This window comes from Misgurnus anguillicaudatus, chromosome 14 (genome assembly GCF_027580225.2).
Source record: "Misgurnus anguillicaudatus chromosome 14, ASM2758022v2, whole genome shotgun sequence".
NCBI classification, from domain to species: domain Eukaryota; kingdom Metazoa; phylum Chordata; class Actinopteri; order Cypriniformes; family Cobitidae; genus Misgurnus; species Misgurnus anguillicaudatus.
In genome coordinates, this window is record NC_073350.2 from 10,168,343 (window position 1) to 10,185,570 (window position 17,228).

The following is a 17,228-nucleotide window of genomic DNA, read 5'->3' on the forward strand; positions in this document are numbered from 1 at the left end:
GCAGCAAATTGGCCAGGCCCGGCCCTGATTTGGAGCGTCCATAAACAGAATTTTTTTATCATAAATGACATATCCCTGTGTCATTCCAAACCCGCAAGTCCTTCAGTTGTCTTTAGAACACATTTTTTTATATTTTTCATAAAAACTGGGAGGCTTGTGAAGCAACAAGAAAAGTTTTGGTAATTTGAGTGAGTGCGTGTTCATGAGCAGTAAAAACTGCTCATGAATGTTTAACCGCGTTCAGGAATGTTTAATAATGTTTAAAGGGGGGGTTTAATGGTATTTCAAGCATTCTGACTTATTAACACAGTTATAGAGTTGTTTCCTCATGCTAAACGTAGGCAAAGTGTCAAAACCGCAGTTGGGCGTGTTTCAGAGTATTTCTGTGCCGAATGCACTTCGCCAGGGTTGGTACAAGTTTCGGCTAGTTTTTTTCGATTACGGTTCTAACTGACGTTTCAGGGGTTTTCGATACGTATCACTTCTTTATATGGGCTTCCGCCGGAAAACTTCCCCCGGAAAACCCCGCCCAGCCGTCAGTCAGCGGGAGACGCTAGAGCTTGCTAACAGTTTATCAAGCCACTCAGCTTTGTTTAATTTCAAAAGTCAACAATGGCACAACAAGAAGTGTGTTTTTGGATGTAAGGAGAAGACATCCAGCCTTATGGAAACAATGGATATAGTTTATTATCCGGATTAGCAGCGGAGTTTTGCGTGTGTGTTTGATGCGGTGGATTTTCAGAACACGTGGTAAGTAAGACTTCTGTCTTATGTTGGAAATAGCACGTGTATATTATATAAATAACAGGAACATGTAGTGAATCATAAGTTAAAACAGTGTTGTATAGTGTTGCATGACTCGTACTCGCTCCTCCTGCGGTAGTAACTCCTCATTCTTCATTTTTTCGTACGTTATCGGAAAGATTCGGTAAAGCTAATCTTTCTTTTATAAATGTGATTAAACTAAAGACTCTTCAGAGATATAAAGGATGTCATACTACTCTATAGGTACTCCAGATTAACATCAGAAATGCAGAAACAGCGTGTGTTACGTGAGCTTTAATATGTAGGGGCGGTTTCCCGGACCGGGATTAGACTAGTCTTAGACTAAAATAAATGTAAGAGCTGTCCAAACTGAAAACAACTTGCACTGACATATCTTAAAATACATCAGTTATATTTTCTTATAACCCCCCTTAGGGGTAGTTTCCCGGACAGGGATTAGTTTAATTAGAAAATATAACTATTTTTAACAAACATGTCTTACTAAAAACGTTACTGGCATGCATTTTGAGGCAAAACAAAGGTCACTGGTGTATTTAAAGATATGTCAGTGCAAGTTGTTTTCAGTTTGAACAGCTCTTACATTTATTTTAATCTAGGAATAGTCTAATCCCTGTCCAGGAAACTGCCCCTTAAAGTTAAATTTTTAATCTTACTCAAGTGTCTTCAGTTTACAGTCAGGATTCTTCAGTCGAGCAGAGAGTCGCTTTACTCCTGAATCTCCAAGATTATTATAAGACAGATTCAGATGTCTCAGATATGATGGGTTTGGTATCAGAGCTAAACTAAGAGCGGCACAACCCTCATCTGTGATATAACAATGCTCCAACCTGAAGAGGACACAAACACACAGTTTGTTTACACCACAGATCAAATCTACAGTTAAATTTGTTTCTCTTCCTGTCATCTTTTAGTGTTTATGTATATTTCATTTTATCTTCATTTATGTGTGTTTGAGTTTTACTGAAACACATCAGTAAGATTTAAAAGTAATTCATAAACTTAATCAGTTTATATTTATATTCTTATAAAGTTATAAAATCACATTCCTCTCATCAAACAAAAAAATCATTCTACCTTATAGACCCCTTCAAGGTTTGTAAACATTGAATGATTATCGGGTGCGCGCGCAGCACGGGGTCGAACTGTTCATACCATTTAGGCTTTATAATTTAATCTAACAGTGCTGAAAAATTATGACTTACCTCAAATGAAGTGAGCACTACAAACACAAGCCTCTTTGATCTTTGCATTGTCCCAGTCTGCACGTTAATTGCTTGCAGACGCAAATGTTGTATTTTTTTGTTTTTGAGATTCTGCATGAATCGCGAAAACTTAACGGAAGACCTCGTGCGATTTTCACAGCCCACGACGTAAGTAGGCATTTTTGACGATACCGAATAATACGCAACTCAATCAGCTGTAATGACTTTTCTGACCCCGACATGCGCAGTGGGAACAGCCTGTGACGTGAACCGTGAAGGGGTCTATATTTTTAGCCTTTTCTCATCACAAGTCATTTGTAATGTTTTACCATAACAATCTTACTTCAGTTTCTCCAGTTTATAGTGAGGTCTCTCCAGTCCAACAGAGATCAACTTCACCCCTGAATCTCCAAGATTATTCCAGGACAGATTCAGTTCTGTCAGGTGTGATGGGTTTGATTTCAGAGCTTTTGTGAGATCAACACAACCTTCATATGTGACACCACAATAACTCAACCTGTAGACAACAGAGACACACAGTTTGTTTACACACAGAGGTGATGAATGAAGTCTTTTTCACCCTGCAGACAGACTCTGAACTAAAGCAGACATGAAGATCATCACAGTCATGATCAGTGTTAGACAGCTGCCAGGAGAAGTAAAAGGTCCCTTTTCAGTTTTCACGTCAGCTACTTACTTTTAAGTAGTGATAGTCACTTTCGAAGCACTGCTTCTGAGGCTTCGAAACCTTTATCAATCTTTTGTTTTGAATCAATTGGTTCGGAGCTTGTTTCAAACTGGCCAAGTCATGTGATTTTAGCAAAGGAGGCTTCATTACGTCATAACTGTTTTTAAACGTTTAGAAAATCAGATGATTCACCACTAGGGGGAGTTGATCACAAATGACCAGTGTCTAATATATTTAGGTGAATTCGGGTGAGTTTTATTATGCAAGTTTATAAAACATTCATCCTTCTGACATATAACACTACCATTTTGTTTACTTTTGTTTATAGACAGATTTAATGACAAAAATGTGCATAATTAAAAGGGGAGTTAGTTTAATGATTTGTTTGCCCTAAATAACACTAAAACACATAATACACTTTTAATTATGTCTTAATTAAGTTAAATAATTTTTTAAAACATATTTTCAGAAAAATCTTGCTATTATTTTGTAAAAAAAGTGTAAAATGTTTGGACATATCTGATTTTACACTATTTTGACCAGCAGGTGTTGCCAGCGTGTGTGGTGTTCAATTGATTCGAAACTTCAAAACGCTTTGTTTTTCCCATCACTACTTTTAAGTTTACAAAAAGTGAACACAAAATTACAACAGAAGGTTTCCTATTTGCAATTTATTTTTAGTTAATAAAATATCTGACATTACATCAGCAGTGTTTGTCTGACTTTGTCGCAATTAAATAAAGCAATAATCTGTTTGATGAACTTTACAATACATCTTTGTCACTGTTGGAGATATTTTTGTATTTATATAAAATAAATATAAAACAATGTATATGAAATACCCTTCTTACACTTAAAATTAGATGTTTCCTAAAATAATGCTATTTAAAATATTTAAAGGTATAGGGAGATAGTTCGGACATGGCCCAATTTATTATTTATTTCACTAGGCATTACTGGAAGGAGGATCAAAGAGAAGAGAGTTGCATGTAATCTTACTCAAGTGTCTTCAGTTTACAGTCAGGATCCCTCAGAACAGTAGAAAGCAACTTTACTCCTGAATCTTTTATATTATTATAAGACAGATCCAGATGTCTCAAGTGTGATGGGTTTGATGTCAGAGCTGAAGTCAGAGCAACACAACCCTCAATTGTGAAATAACAATGATCCAACCTGTAAGGAACAGAGACACAGTCTGTTAAAGACACCTAAAATGTTTCTCTTTTTTTGAGCATTTATTGTTTATGTACATTTTCATTTATGTGTGCTTGTTTATTAAACAGTTGACAATGACGTAAGAAAGAACCACTAACAGTGGTTAATTTTTCTAATACAGTATTAAAATCAGTTCTGCCATTCACTCCATGTTATGTTTATGACATGACACTGCGACCCTGGGAGGCCAAATACTCAATGAAAGTTGACATGTTAAACTCCACTCTGGATAAGCTTGCTCTCACAGAATTGGAAGTTGGGTTTTTGCACCCTTTGTTGCCCTGAAATGTTTTATTATGTCATCCATCCTTACCGCCCTTGATGGCAGGATGTGATGGGCTATACAAAACTTCCTCAAGTGAAGCACGCTATTGCAGGGATGTGAACTCGGACTCAACATAATTTAGGGGGTGCTTTAGCCCCCCCTAAAATTCTTCTCAGCCCCCTAAAAATTTTGCTGTGTTAGCTCCATAAACTGTACAGGGATTCGTAATCGCTTTAGTCTCCATTAAACTTAATTACGGCAGCAGGGCAGACTTCGGCTCTTTCCTCTCTGTGACTTTCAGCGCATTCAGTCCATCTATGTAATACAGTCAAATAATCCAATAAGGTGGTGGAGCTAGAGGGGTGTTCGGTGTGTTATATATTTTTAACGTATTAACGTACGTTGCAAATTTTACATAATGATTTCATCGTAGGCTGGAAGAGGGTGTGCATAATTTTTGTCTTTCAGTGGACTGAATAAAGTCTATGCTTATAGATTGGGCATTCTTTTTCTCTTTGTACTGTTTTACAACAGAACTCGACGCCATGTTTTTATTCTTGAAGTGATCTTTTTACTGTGTTGATGAGATTAACTGTTGGACTGGACTGCTGCCTTGAACTTCAAAATGCATTGTGTGCGCTGCACGGCACTTCCTGTCCAACAATAGCACGCATGCACAGAGCTAAATAAGTTCATGTTCGCGTCTTAGGCTTATGGACAAATGCATATTAACATCAAAATAGCTGTCTTAGTGAGTGTCATAGTAAACACTTGATTATCTTAAACATTTTATTGCATATGATCTTATAGGCCTACCTGTTGAAGTCTCTGTCATTAAAGTTAACTAAATAAGAAATCGAGAGGAGAAAATCTATTTAACTATAACTTTGTAACAAAGATAAATCCAAATTTAGGCTCAATTTTAGGCTTTTTTTGCCAAAAGTGTTAAGTTTAAGGTTTATCATGGAGTTGGATTTTACAAAAGTTACTGCAGTTAACATGAGATATTTTGTTTCATTAAAGCGTAACTAAACCCCTGGTCAGAGCCTGACTCCACCCACTGCAATATTTGAAAAATGCATGAAAAGTGGGCAGATCCCAACAGAGATTGAGGGGACAAACTTAGTGTGTGGTGAGATCGTAACAAGGGCGTGGTGAGCTTGAACCTGCTTACGTCATGAGTTCTTTTTTGGACCCAACATCCAATAGGAAAATTCAACTGCAGTAGCCACCGTTCAACCTGAAGAGGGCAGCACTCAGACGTTTTACAACATATATTGTAGGATTGAAACACTTTATATCCAAATGTCAAAAAACTTACTAAAATCAATGAACAGCACTAATAAAGCATCATTCTTACAGATCATTAACTAAAAAAGTTGGTTTGGGGTTTAGTTACTCTTTAACAGACAGTAATCAGATGGGAGAAATAGAAAAGTTTAAAATTCAGCCTATGTTTACATGCCAGTAATCTATTCTGTTACGGGGAAGGCAGAAAAGACAAGGAGCGGATCCAAATGCAGTTTAGGTTTATTGAAGGGTATTCCATAAACGTAATCCATAAAACAGGCAGAAGGTCATACACGGGCAACCCATTCATTAAAACAAAAAACAAGGCTCACAACATGAAGAAACACGGACAAAACTCAGGGTAACATTAACAACGACTGACAACCAGGAAATGAACAAACAGGGTATATATGCAAAACAAGAACCAATCACAGAACAGAAACAATGAGTAACTATGACAACAAACAAGAGGTGGTGGGGTGAGTCCAGAGTCGTATAAAAAGAGAGTAACGACACGCTTTGATCTCGCCGCCGCGCGGTCACGTGATTCATGTAACGTTCTACAGGTCCAAACCAAGCAGGGCTGTAAATCTGTTTGCATACGTTTTCAGCTATTTTAGGTAAATATTAGCTTGTAATGTGAATTGATTACTATAATTACTATGTTTATGCCCTTTTTTTACTAGGGTGGGATGGAAATGCAGTAAATCAGTTAATAAAGATAAACAGTTAATGGTGACCCAAAGACAACTGTGGTTATCTATACCAACTACAGCAACACAGTTAATCTTAAAAAAAAAAACAGTTAATCTTTTATTTTTGTAGCAAAAATATGTCTATATGAATGGCTAACAATCTGCTAAAAACATAATTCCTACACTTTTACTATATCATAATCACAAAAAAGATCGCCGACGCGGTTATTTGTAACAGTGAAACATAACAGAAACATACTAAATTCATATTTAATTATATTTATAGAACACATTAAATGTTAATATAATTATACATAATTTTCAGGGAAACATCACTCGTACCAAAAACAATGAAACACATAGCAGCATTGTGAAGCAGTGTGACTTTCTTATGAGGCATTTAGCTTCTAGCTGTTGGCCCCTAGTGTTACTCGTAATAGATAAAGATATAATAATTCTTAGTTATAACACATAACATATAACAATAAGTATATATTAAAGTAGATGGCCACCAGTACTAAATATTAAACCATTAAATCTATATTATTCACACATTATACACAACTCCTTAAAATATAAACATTTTACTAGTTATTATTAACGATAATCATTACCTACAGCAGAGTTCATAAAATATCACTGTTGACTATATTCATGAAATGTCAGAAAATGTCGAGAAACAGTAATTTCATCGATTTACCAGCAGGTGTCATTGAAATGAATGGGCTTCAGTGCTGCGTTTGGAACTATGCGTCACTACATGACATGCTGTTACTTCCGCATTCCATTTTTACAACGGACGTCTATGCGAGTGTCATAACTCTCTTTTTATACGACTCTGGGTGAGTCAATAAGTGTCCATGGTAACAAACAAGGGGGCGGAGCAAGTAATCAACAGGAGGGAAAACAGCAGACTGTGACAGACATACTCTGTGACGTTGCCTGCTTAAACATCCGTTTGTCTCAGTTTACATGCAACCGTGCAACCGAAGATTTTCAAGTTCTCTACTCTGGCCGGAGTTTTTAGAAACAATCGGTTTCAGAGGCGAGTTCTCCGTTTCCGTGTAAACGAGGGGCACAAACGAAGGTAATTCTCTCAGTTTTTAAAAATAACCATGTACGTGTAAACAGGGCCTGAAACACACAGGGGAAACACAGACAGGACTTGTAACACATGCAGTAGCCTATAGGAATATTTATCTAATGTGAGGTTATGTGAAGTAATCAGCAGTCATGAGATTCATTCATGCTTTTTTGATGCTTTTTGCACATTGTTTTCTTTCATGTACTATGGACCCCGTAAAGTAGCCTTGATCAACCCCTGGCAACCCCATTTATAGACCTATAGAAGCTCTGCCATTCTTTTTATATAGACCTAACCTTACACTTATATCCTAGAATCCCCTGGCCCTGTGACTCGGAAAGACTTTATATTCAGATCAGAGTCCTTATCAGTCTAGATAGGTTCCTGCAGGTTGCACTTGACCTGTTGTGCTTAACATCTCTGCTCCTGACAGCCCTGCCCTGTCCGTTTGATCGCCGCCCGGCAGACACAAAGAACGCAGGACTGAGAAACGAGAGGGGTGGTCGCGATAACTGGTGCTTGCCTCATCATCACCGTTACCGGTGCAGTTAAATGTTAAACATCTTCCTCACTTCTTTTGTTTGTCCGACATTCACATCCCGGAATCTTACAGCATTTGCATTTTGACAGCATTTTTGTCAGACCTCTTTTCTTTTGTTCAGTCAGTCACATATTTTAATTGCATGTGCATTTCATTTTATTTAAACCTCTATTAAATTAATTCATAATCAAGATTTAAATCTAAGTTTAAAGTTATGGTGCAAAAGATTTAAATTAAATTTAAGATTAACTTTAGTCCTATGATGGGTTAAATGTAACATAGTTTTTTTTAAACAAGGTTTAAAGTTTGGTGCAACAGAATTATTGGATAAATCCATACAAACTAGGCAGCTAAATCTGATATATTCTCATGCACACATCAAAGTCTGTAGCAGTCATTTTTTGTCTTTGAAATCCTGTTATAATACAATAAAATAGTAATAAAATAGTGTTTTTCTTCACTGCTTGTCCTATTTTGGCACAATCCCTAAATTGAACGAGTAGTTTTACTAAAGGCACCCATACTGATACACTAATTTGGGAAAATAGACTTTTTACGACTTGACTCGAAACTTGAATGCAAATACTCGAGACTTACTTGTGACTTGCAAAACAATGACTTGGTCCCACCTCGGCACTATTGTGGTGGACCTTTGCCAACAGAGCACCAGCTAACAGAGGAACGAACAGAAGCACCAATCTACGATGTGTACGTTTTTTTTTTTACTCCGCTCACAACAAAGGCTTATGGTACCACTGGGCAGGCCGCTTTTGTCCCATTTCCATCAAGCCTAGGCTTAAAGGGGTAGTTTGACAAAAAAAAAAATTACCCCATCATTCACTAACCCTCAAGCCATCCGAGTTATATACAGTACTGTGCAAAAATAAAAACATTTCAGGACTAAATGTCTTCTTTAGGCATCGTCTGTGTTTAGTGTGACCTGTCTTGGCACTAAACACATCTTGAGAGTTTTTGAGCAGAATGAAGTAAAAAGGTTTAAGAGATCCTGCTGTTTCCTGCTATTGATCAAGTGGAAGAGAAGGTAGTTTACCCTAAAAACTTGACACATCAGTTTACATTTTTATACAGTTTTTAATACTATATACACTGTATTTTATTATTATATTCCTGTATTTTCTGGTTGTATTCTATTAAAGAGACTGAGAAACAATTATATATGATCACTATAACATTGCAAAAACAACAAATCTAATTCTGGCATGGTGGCCTAAGACTTTTGCACAGTACTGTATATCTATCCTTTTTCATATGAATACATACACTGAAAAAAACAACTTGTAAAATTTACTTTAAAAAATCCTCGTAACAATTTGCACGAACTTTTTTTAAGTAAAATGTACTGCTTTTTTATAAGTAAAACTTACCTACTAAAATCAAATAAAATTTACTTAAAATTGCATGATAAAACATATGTTAAATAATTAATTAAATGTTACTTAATTATTTTATTTAGAAGTTAGATTTATTTTAATCGTCTAGGTAAAGTCTATTAGGTTTTTTTGAAAATTGAAGCATTGCTGTCCTAATAATATTAAATAAATCGTATTTTCTGTTCGTTATTTTCTTTAACATATTAATATGGACCTAGTTATTTTTAGTGTTATAAATGGCATTATAACACAAAATTCATGACTGACAACAAGTCAGTCATTGAATAAACTTGATTCTGAACAGAAACGCACACAAACTGTGTTTCTGACATGCTTTATCAGCACTGTGGAGGGAATTACAATCCAACGTTCTGAACAGGCTTCATGTAAAGAAACACTGATCACATAAACGGTGACTTCACAAAATTATTATTACATCAATATATAAGAGCTTAAACTAGGGCTGGGTGGTATGACGGTATATTCCGTTACCGCGGAATAAAATGTCAGACGTCAAATGGACGTCAAATCATGACCGACGAATTGGGAACGCGTCTCGCTGGACCAATCTACTCCGAGAAATTTCTAAATTTTCTATTTTCGCTGAGAAAGCCGAGCATCAGTGCCCAGCCGGTATTAGCAGTGGAACAGGAAACTGTGGCGACAAGACGTGATGTCTCCATTCCCTTCCTTCAGGGAACGAGGGTTACATATATAACCAAGACGTTCCCTTTACAGTCGGTCACTACGACGTCACACTACGAGTAATCACATGACAGGAAACCAATGTCAGTATAAATGGAAGCAGCAGAAGCACATTGATAGCATATGCTAAAGCTACACAACTGTTTGGATTGTGGAGTTTCTCATTGTGGACTTACCCTTCCAGAAACGTTTGTGGATTACACTTTAATTGTACATACACCAGAGGACACTTTGAACACTTGGACTTTTAGCACACTTGGACTTTTAGATTGTTTTAGGTTTGTGTCACGGAGACCTGTGACAAATGACTTTTATTATGAAAGGACTTTTATTTTGATTTGGACTCACTACATCAACTCACATACCCTTTACATTCATCTCTGACTTGCGCAAAATATACATCAGTTAACACAGAAATGTTTGTAGTTCCACCTGTGTGTTTGTGTTGTTTTGAGGCGGATTTGTCCATATCTCTGACTTGTTTATTTGGTTAAATGTTTAAAAGTTAAATGTTTTGTTAATTTGGTTGAACAGTATAAATGAAACATACAAGTGTTCATGTGAAAAGTTGTTTTATTCTGTTAAATGCATCCATTTACATATACAAACAGATATACAGTCTTGTTCAAAATAATAGCAGTATAATGTGACTAACCAGAATAATCAAGGTTTTTAGTATATTTTTTATTGCTACGTGGCAAACAAGTTACCAGTAGGTTCAGTAGATTCTCAGAAAACAAATGAGACCCAGCATTCATGATATGCACGCTCTTAAGGCTGTGCAATTGGGGTATTAGTTGAAAGGGGTGTGTTCAAAAAAATAGCAGTGTCTACCTTTGACTGTACAAACTCAAAACTATTTTGTACAAACATTTTTTTTTCTGGGATTTAGCAACCCTGTGAATCACTAAACTAATATTTAGTTGTATGACCACAGTTTTTTAAAACTGCTTGACATCTGTGTGGCATGGAGTCAACCAACTTGTGGCACCTCTCAGCTGTTATTCCACTCCATGATTCTTTAACAACATTCCACAATTCATTCACATTTCTTGGTTTTACAGCATTTTTGATATCACCCCACAAGTTCTCAATTGGATTAAGGTCTGGAGATTGGGTTGGTTTGGAACCAAGACTTTGCCCGTTTACTAGTGTGTTTTGGGTCATTGTCTTGTTGAAACAACCATTTCAAGGGCATGTCCTCTTCAGCATAGGGCAACATGACCTCTTCAAGTATTTAAACTGATCCATGATCCCTGGTATGCGATAAATAGGCCCAACACCATAGTAGGAGAAACATGCCCATATCATGATGCTTGCACCTCCATGCTTCACTGTCTTCACTGTGTACTGTGGCTTGAATTCAGAGTTTGGGGGTCGTCTCACAAACTGCCTGTGGCCCTTGGACCCAAAAAGAACAATTTTACTCTCATCAGTCCACAAAATGTTCCTCCATTTCTCTTTAGGCCAGTTGATGTGTTCTTTGGCAAATTGTAACCTCTTCTGCACATGCCTTTTTTTTAACAGAGGGACTTTGCGGGGGATTCTTGAAAATAGATTAGCTTCACACAGATGTCTTCTAACTGTCACAGTACTTACAGGTAACTCCAGACTGTCTTTGATCATCCTAGAGGTGATCATTGGCTGAGCCTTTGCCATTCTGGTTATTCTTCTATCCATTTTGATGGTTGTCTTCCGTTTTCTTCCACGTCTCTCTGGTTTTGCTCTCCATTTTAAGGCATTGGAGATCATTTTAGCTGAACAGCCTATCATTTTTTGCACCTCTTTATAGGTTTTCCCCTCTCCAATCAACTTTTTAATCAAAGTACGCTGTTCTTCTGAAAAATGTCTTGAACGACCCATTTTCAGCTTTCAAATGCATGTTCAACAAGTGTTGGCTTCATCCTTAAATAGGGGCCACCTGATTCACACCTGTTTCTTCACAAAATTGATGACCTCAGTGATTGAATGCCACACTGCTATTTTTTTGAACACACCCCTTTCAACTAATTGCCCAATTGCACAGCCTTAAGAGCGTGCATATCATGAATGCTGGGTCTCATTTGTTTTCTGAGAATCTACTGAACCTACTGGTAACTTGTTTGCCACGTAGCAATAAAAAATATACTAAAAACCTTGATTATTCTGGTTAGTCACATTGTACTGCTATTATTTTGAACAAGACTGTACTTACGTATTGGTTCATCATCCCATTCCAAACAGTCACACTGAGTTGCATTCTTTTCTGCCATTTTGTTTATCCCGTTCCCGCCACTAGAAGGCGCAGTTCAACTGATTAATTGAACAGGGGGAGTTTTGCCACAGTTGACTATGAAATTGAGGGAATTTATATATGTGTAATATTGTTTTACATTATTTTTCCCTAACTAAATGTTTATGTAATTTGTATATTATAAAATGTTTTTCATTTGCATTTGCAATGTATTTGTTTGAGTTTGTTAATTTTCTATGTTACCTTTTCCTTTATTTTTGGTTTAGTCCTATTAAGTGGCTTAGCCTATTTAAAGGCTTCAGGCAGCATTGTTCGGGGCTCGTTGAGTGAGTCAGTATACCTGAAACTACTGTGTGTTACAGTGTATTGGACCAATTTATTGGTTTAGCTTTTCACTTGTAAATATTTTACACAGCCTCAGGCACGTGCAGAGGGGGGGGCGGTGGGTGCCCAAGCACCTGCCCCTTTACCCCTGGATGACCAAAGTGCCCTTTTTGTCAAGGCTTTTTTTTGTAAATAAATGCCCTTTTGTGAAGGCCTGCCCAATCTAACTATTAGTAAAATTAATAAAAAATAATTTAGACGCAAATAAAATTAGTCACATGATGACGTATTGACCTTTCATTGGACAATCTCTTTAGGGACGATCACTAGCTAGCTCACAGCGCTAGCAGCGCCCACATGTGCACGACACGGTGCGCAGTAGAGGGAGGATCCCCCTCGAGCCGGCATTGAACCGAAGCGATGCTTGTTATATTGTTATTATTTTACAAGAACAACGTGAGGAGAGCATGCACAGATTTTGTTTATTGCTGTCTGTGTGTATTAACATCTCTAGAACGTTAGATGCAAACAGGGCTCTCAAGTCTCACGCATTCGGCGGGAGACACACGCATTTCAGCCAGTTTACTCGCCACACCTTGCATTTCTCACGCTGAAAAGAAACATTCTTCCCATATAAAAACAATGGATGAAGCAAAGGCAGGGACGTTCTCTGCCGGGAGTTCATACAGGTAGCTGTCTCGAGTTTTTAGGTGTGCTCAACTTCACGCAGCGATGCAAGAACCGAAACGCACATGACATCAAAGTACTGCGAGAAATATTCGGGAAATCATACGGAGGAGTTTGATTTCAAATTGCTCTCGAGCTGTTCTAATGTCATCCACCTGTCACGCGGAGGTTGTTGGAAGAGCAAGATCCGATGAATACGGTAAAAAAAACTCGTTTAATTTTTGTATCATATTGAATTTACGATTCCTGGACTCGCCTTTGATAAAAGACAATGTGAGCTGATGTTGGGTAATATAGCCATACTCGTGCTAAATTATTAACTCAGTCAAAAACTCTCCAGCTTTGCAACCAGTTTTAGTTTACCTGAAAATAAAGAAAGTACTAGAGGCTTCATGAAATGAATGAAAGGAGAGATGAATGTCATTATTTTATTGCCCTGTCATCAAGACATCAAAGTGTGCAAAAACACAACACAAACACGATTCAAAACTAAAATATGTAGGCTACTCTCTTTGTATACAAATTTCGAACAGTATTAGAATAGAATTATATTTTAAATATGACAACAAAAACACAAGCCTGTAAACGTAATAATATCTTAATGTCACAATGCAATAATATCATATAATTTTAAAACTGCATACTGTTCACACACACAAACACAAAATGAAATGCACTGTAAGTCGTTTTGGATAAAAGTGGCTGCCAAATGCATAAATATATAGATATAAACCTCAGTCTATATAGATTTTTCTGTCTCACTCTATTTGCAAGGAAAATAAAGAAAAACGTTAGACTTAAAATCATCTTTCTATTCTGTATTACTTTATTATTTGTTTCAGTTGTGTGCTTGCGTATCAGCGAGCAAAGTGCCCTTTTTATTCTTTGAGCACCTGCCCCTCCAATTGTCTCTGCACGGCCCTGCACAGCCTGTTGTGAATACATTTTTGGATATTTTTTCCCACCATTTTTTGTTTTTTTTTTCTACTGTAAATAAGGACATTGTAAATATCACCAGCACTTTATTGGAAACTGCCTCTACACTCTACATTGTAAATAAACACCTTTCCGTCACCCAGTTACCAGCCTCCATCCCTTTGGTACATCCAGGTCAGTGTTGCTAAACTGTTTAGGCAGCTTTGGACCCTCACTCAGTTTGAGTACATTGACCAAGATAACATTTTGTAGGTGTCAGAAGTTTTTTTTGTACCACTGAGGTGACGAAATTTTTTTTTACATCCAGTCATGCCTCCCAAAACGAGGAATCAGCCTGATGAAAGAACAAGGCCAGATGTGGACCAGAGTAAAGTTGAGGCGGATCCAAATGAAGAAGTGCAGTCTACAAAGCTTTCAGGGGCTGGAGCTGATACTGCTGTTACTGCTCTGGCTCAGATGTTCAAGTCCTTTATGGAATAGCAAAAGGATTGTGAGGATCGACAAGAGAGAGAGAGACGATTCGACGAGAACAAAATTTTAAAGTGCTCAGCCACCATGTAACGCAGATGCAACTTGACATGGAACGTATCAGTCAGGGAGCAGTTGGTGGCAAACCTGCACCAAGAGTGATAAACCGGGAGCCACGGCTTGCGAGACCGGAGGACGCTGATGATATTGAGCACTATTTGCTGACATTTGAGAGACTGGCAGAGGTGTACCAGTGGCCTAAAGAAGACTGGGCCATTCACCTCATACCGTTGCTAACTGGTAAGGCCAGATCTGCGTTTGTTGCAATGGACCTTTTACATACACAGGAATATGATGTTGTTAAGACAGCAATACTGAAAAAGTATGAAATCAATGCTGAAACTTATAGACTGAGGTTCCGTAACCTAAGTACCCCTGCGGACGAGTCGCCACAGGAGCTTTACATCAGATTGAAAGACCTGTTTTGCAAGTTGGTGCACTACTCCAGCAGCAGTAAAGAAGGTGTCATGGAGACCCTTGTTCTGGAACAGTTCCTACGGGTCTTGTACCCAGATGTGAGGACTTGGGTTAAGGAGCGTGATCCAAAGACTGCTGCTGAGGCTGCCAGACTAGCAGAGGCATATATTACAGCCCGAAAAGGAACAGGACACTTCCGCTATGCAGGAATACTCCCTTCGTCCAAGGGTAAGTCTGAGGGATTGGGGGGCTGTTCAAACTCTCAAGACAGAATACTAAGACTCACACAAAGTAAAGCCACTATTCCACATGTAACTGCGCAGAGTGTAGTTAAGGATGATGTTGTATGTTATCATTGTGGTCAGCCAGGACATACTAGACCTCTTTGCCCCCTGAAGAAACCCAAAACTGCAAATCTATGTTAAGTCCCTCATCCAGTTCAGTCATCCCCCATGAAATGCAACTCACAGCCAGTTAGATCTGTCTTGTTAAATGGTAGGCCAGTTTTAGCCTTGGTAGATACTGGTTGTACTTATACACTAGTGCAGAGCAGATATGTGCCCAGACAAGACTGGAGTGACAAAGAGACAGTTACTGTTTGTTGCTTACACGGTGACAGCACTCCATTGCCTACAGCAGAAGTGTATATTGAGGTCTTAAATCAGTCTTATTTGATGAAGGTTGGCATTGCTGAGGCTCTTCCCTATCCCATACTCCTTGGCACAGATATGCCAGTGTTGGCTGAATTACTGCAGGACACAGAATGGTGTGGGGTAGTGACAAGGGCTCAGTTAAAGCAGGCAGTACAGACAACACTCAACCCAGACCCAGATAACCCCTTACAAAGCTTGCCTTTTTGTTCTTCTGATATTGAGACCGAGTCAGGACCAACAGAAGACCGCAGGTTACAACAGCGTAGGGATTGGGTAGCAGGGTTGATTGAAACCTCAGAACAGGCTAGCGAAGATGTTGCTGAACCTGAATTATGTGAGTCAGACATTGTGATTCCCAATGGTCTAGCCCAGCTGCAGAGAGAAGACCCAACCCTAGCCACATGTTTTAATCAAGTTAAGCAAAAGGAAGGTACTGGTGTTTTACTTGGTGATCCTTTTGTGTTGAAACGTGAGCTTCTGTATAAACAAACTAAGGAGGGAGATCTTCGCTTAGTTGTACCTAAAGCACAAAGAAGTGAGGTGTTGCAGTTAGGTCATTCCATTCCATGGTCAGGTCATTTAGGTTTTGCAAAGACATGTTTGAGAATCTCTAAAAGATTTTATTGGCCTGGAATGTACACAGACATCAAAGAATACTGCCAGACATGCCCTGATTGCCAACTCACTGCTGGTCGGACTCCTGCCAATGCACCACATCCCTTACCTGTAGTTGATGTACCTTTTGAGAGAATAGGAGTGGATGTTGTTAGACCACTGGAGAGAAGCCAGACAGGAAACAGGTTTATTTTAGTAATCTCAGATTATGCCACAAGATACCCTGAAGCATATCCCTTGAGAGATGTTACTGCTAAGCAGATAGCTTCAGCCTTGTTAAAATTCTTTTCACAAGTAGACATACCAAAAGAGGTTCTGACAGACCAGGGCACTAACTTTATGAGTCGCACACTGCATCAAGTTTATCAGCTATTGGGTGTTAAGAGAGTACGAACTACCCCATATCATCCTCAGACTGATGGTCTTGTTGAAAGGTTCAATCAGACACTAAAGAATATGTTAAAGAAGTTTGTTTCAGACTCTGGCAAAGACTGGGATAAATGGCTGCCGTACCTCCTTTTCGCCTACCGTGAAGTACCCCAGGCTTCTACAGGTTTCTCGCCGTTTGAACTGCTATATGCTCACCAAGTAAGAGGTCCTCTAGATGTCCTGAAAGAAAGCTGGGAGGCAACAGACAACCCAAAGAGAATAAACATCCTCACGTACGTGATGAAAATGAGGGAGAAACTTCAACAGGCCAGTGCCCTTGCCAGAGAAAACCTGATACAGTCTCAAGAACAACAGAAACTCTGGTACGATAAAGCAGCAAGAGCACGGAGCTTCGAGCCAGGTGAAGAGGTCCTGTTACTGCTCCCAACGTCTGAGAATAAACTGTTGGCGAAGTGGCAGGGCCCATACCAGGTACAAAGAAGGGTAGGTCCAGTTACATATGAGATCAAAATTCCTTCACGAGCACAACCTTTGCAAGTGTTCTGTTTCATTCCTCCTGACCGCCAGAGGCGGTGCAAAAGCA

The 17,228-nt window shown here is 38.4% G+C and overlaps 1 protein-coding gene across 1 annotated transcript in view; it reads right to left on the reverse strand.

The window, feature by feature from the left end:
* LOC129427289 (protein NLRC3) overlaps positions 1–17,228 on the reverse strand; it is a 90,455-nt gene that overhangs the window by 6,949 nt on the left and 66,278 nt on the right. Inside the window, exons 7-9 of the mRNA XM_073875840.1 lie at positions 3,676–3,849; positions 2,332–2,505; positions 1,440–1,613 (exon numbers count right to left, since the gene is read on the reverse strand). Of these exons, the coding sequence (XP_073731941.1) occupies positions 1,440–1,613; positions 2,332–2,505; positions 3,676–3,849 (522 nt within the window). The remainder of the gene's footprint in view (positions 1–1,439; positions 1,614–2,331; positions 2,506–3,675; positions 3,850–17,228) is intronic.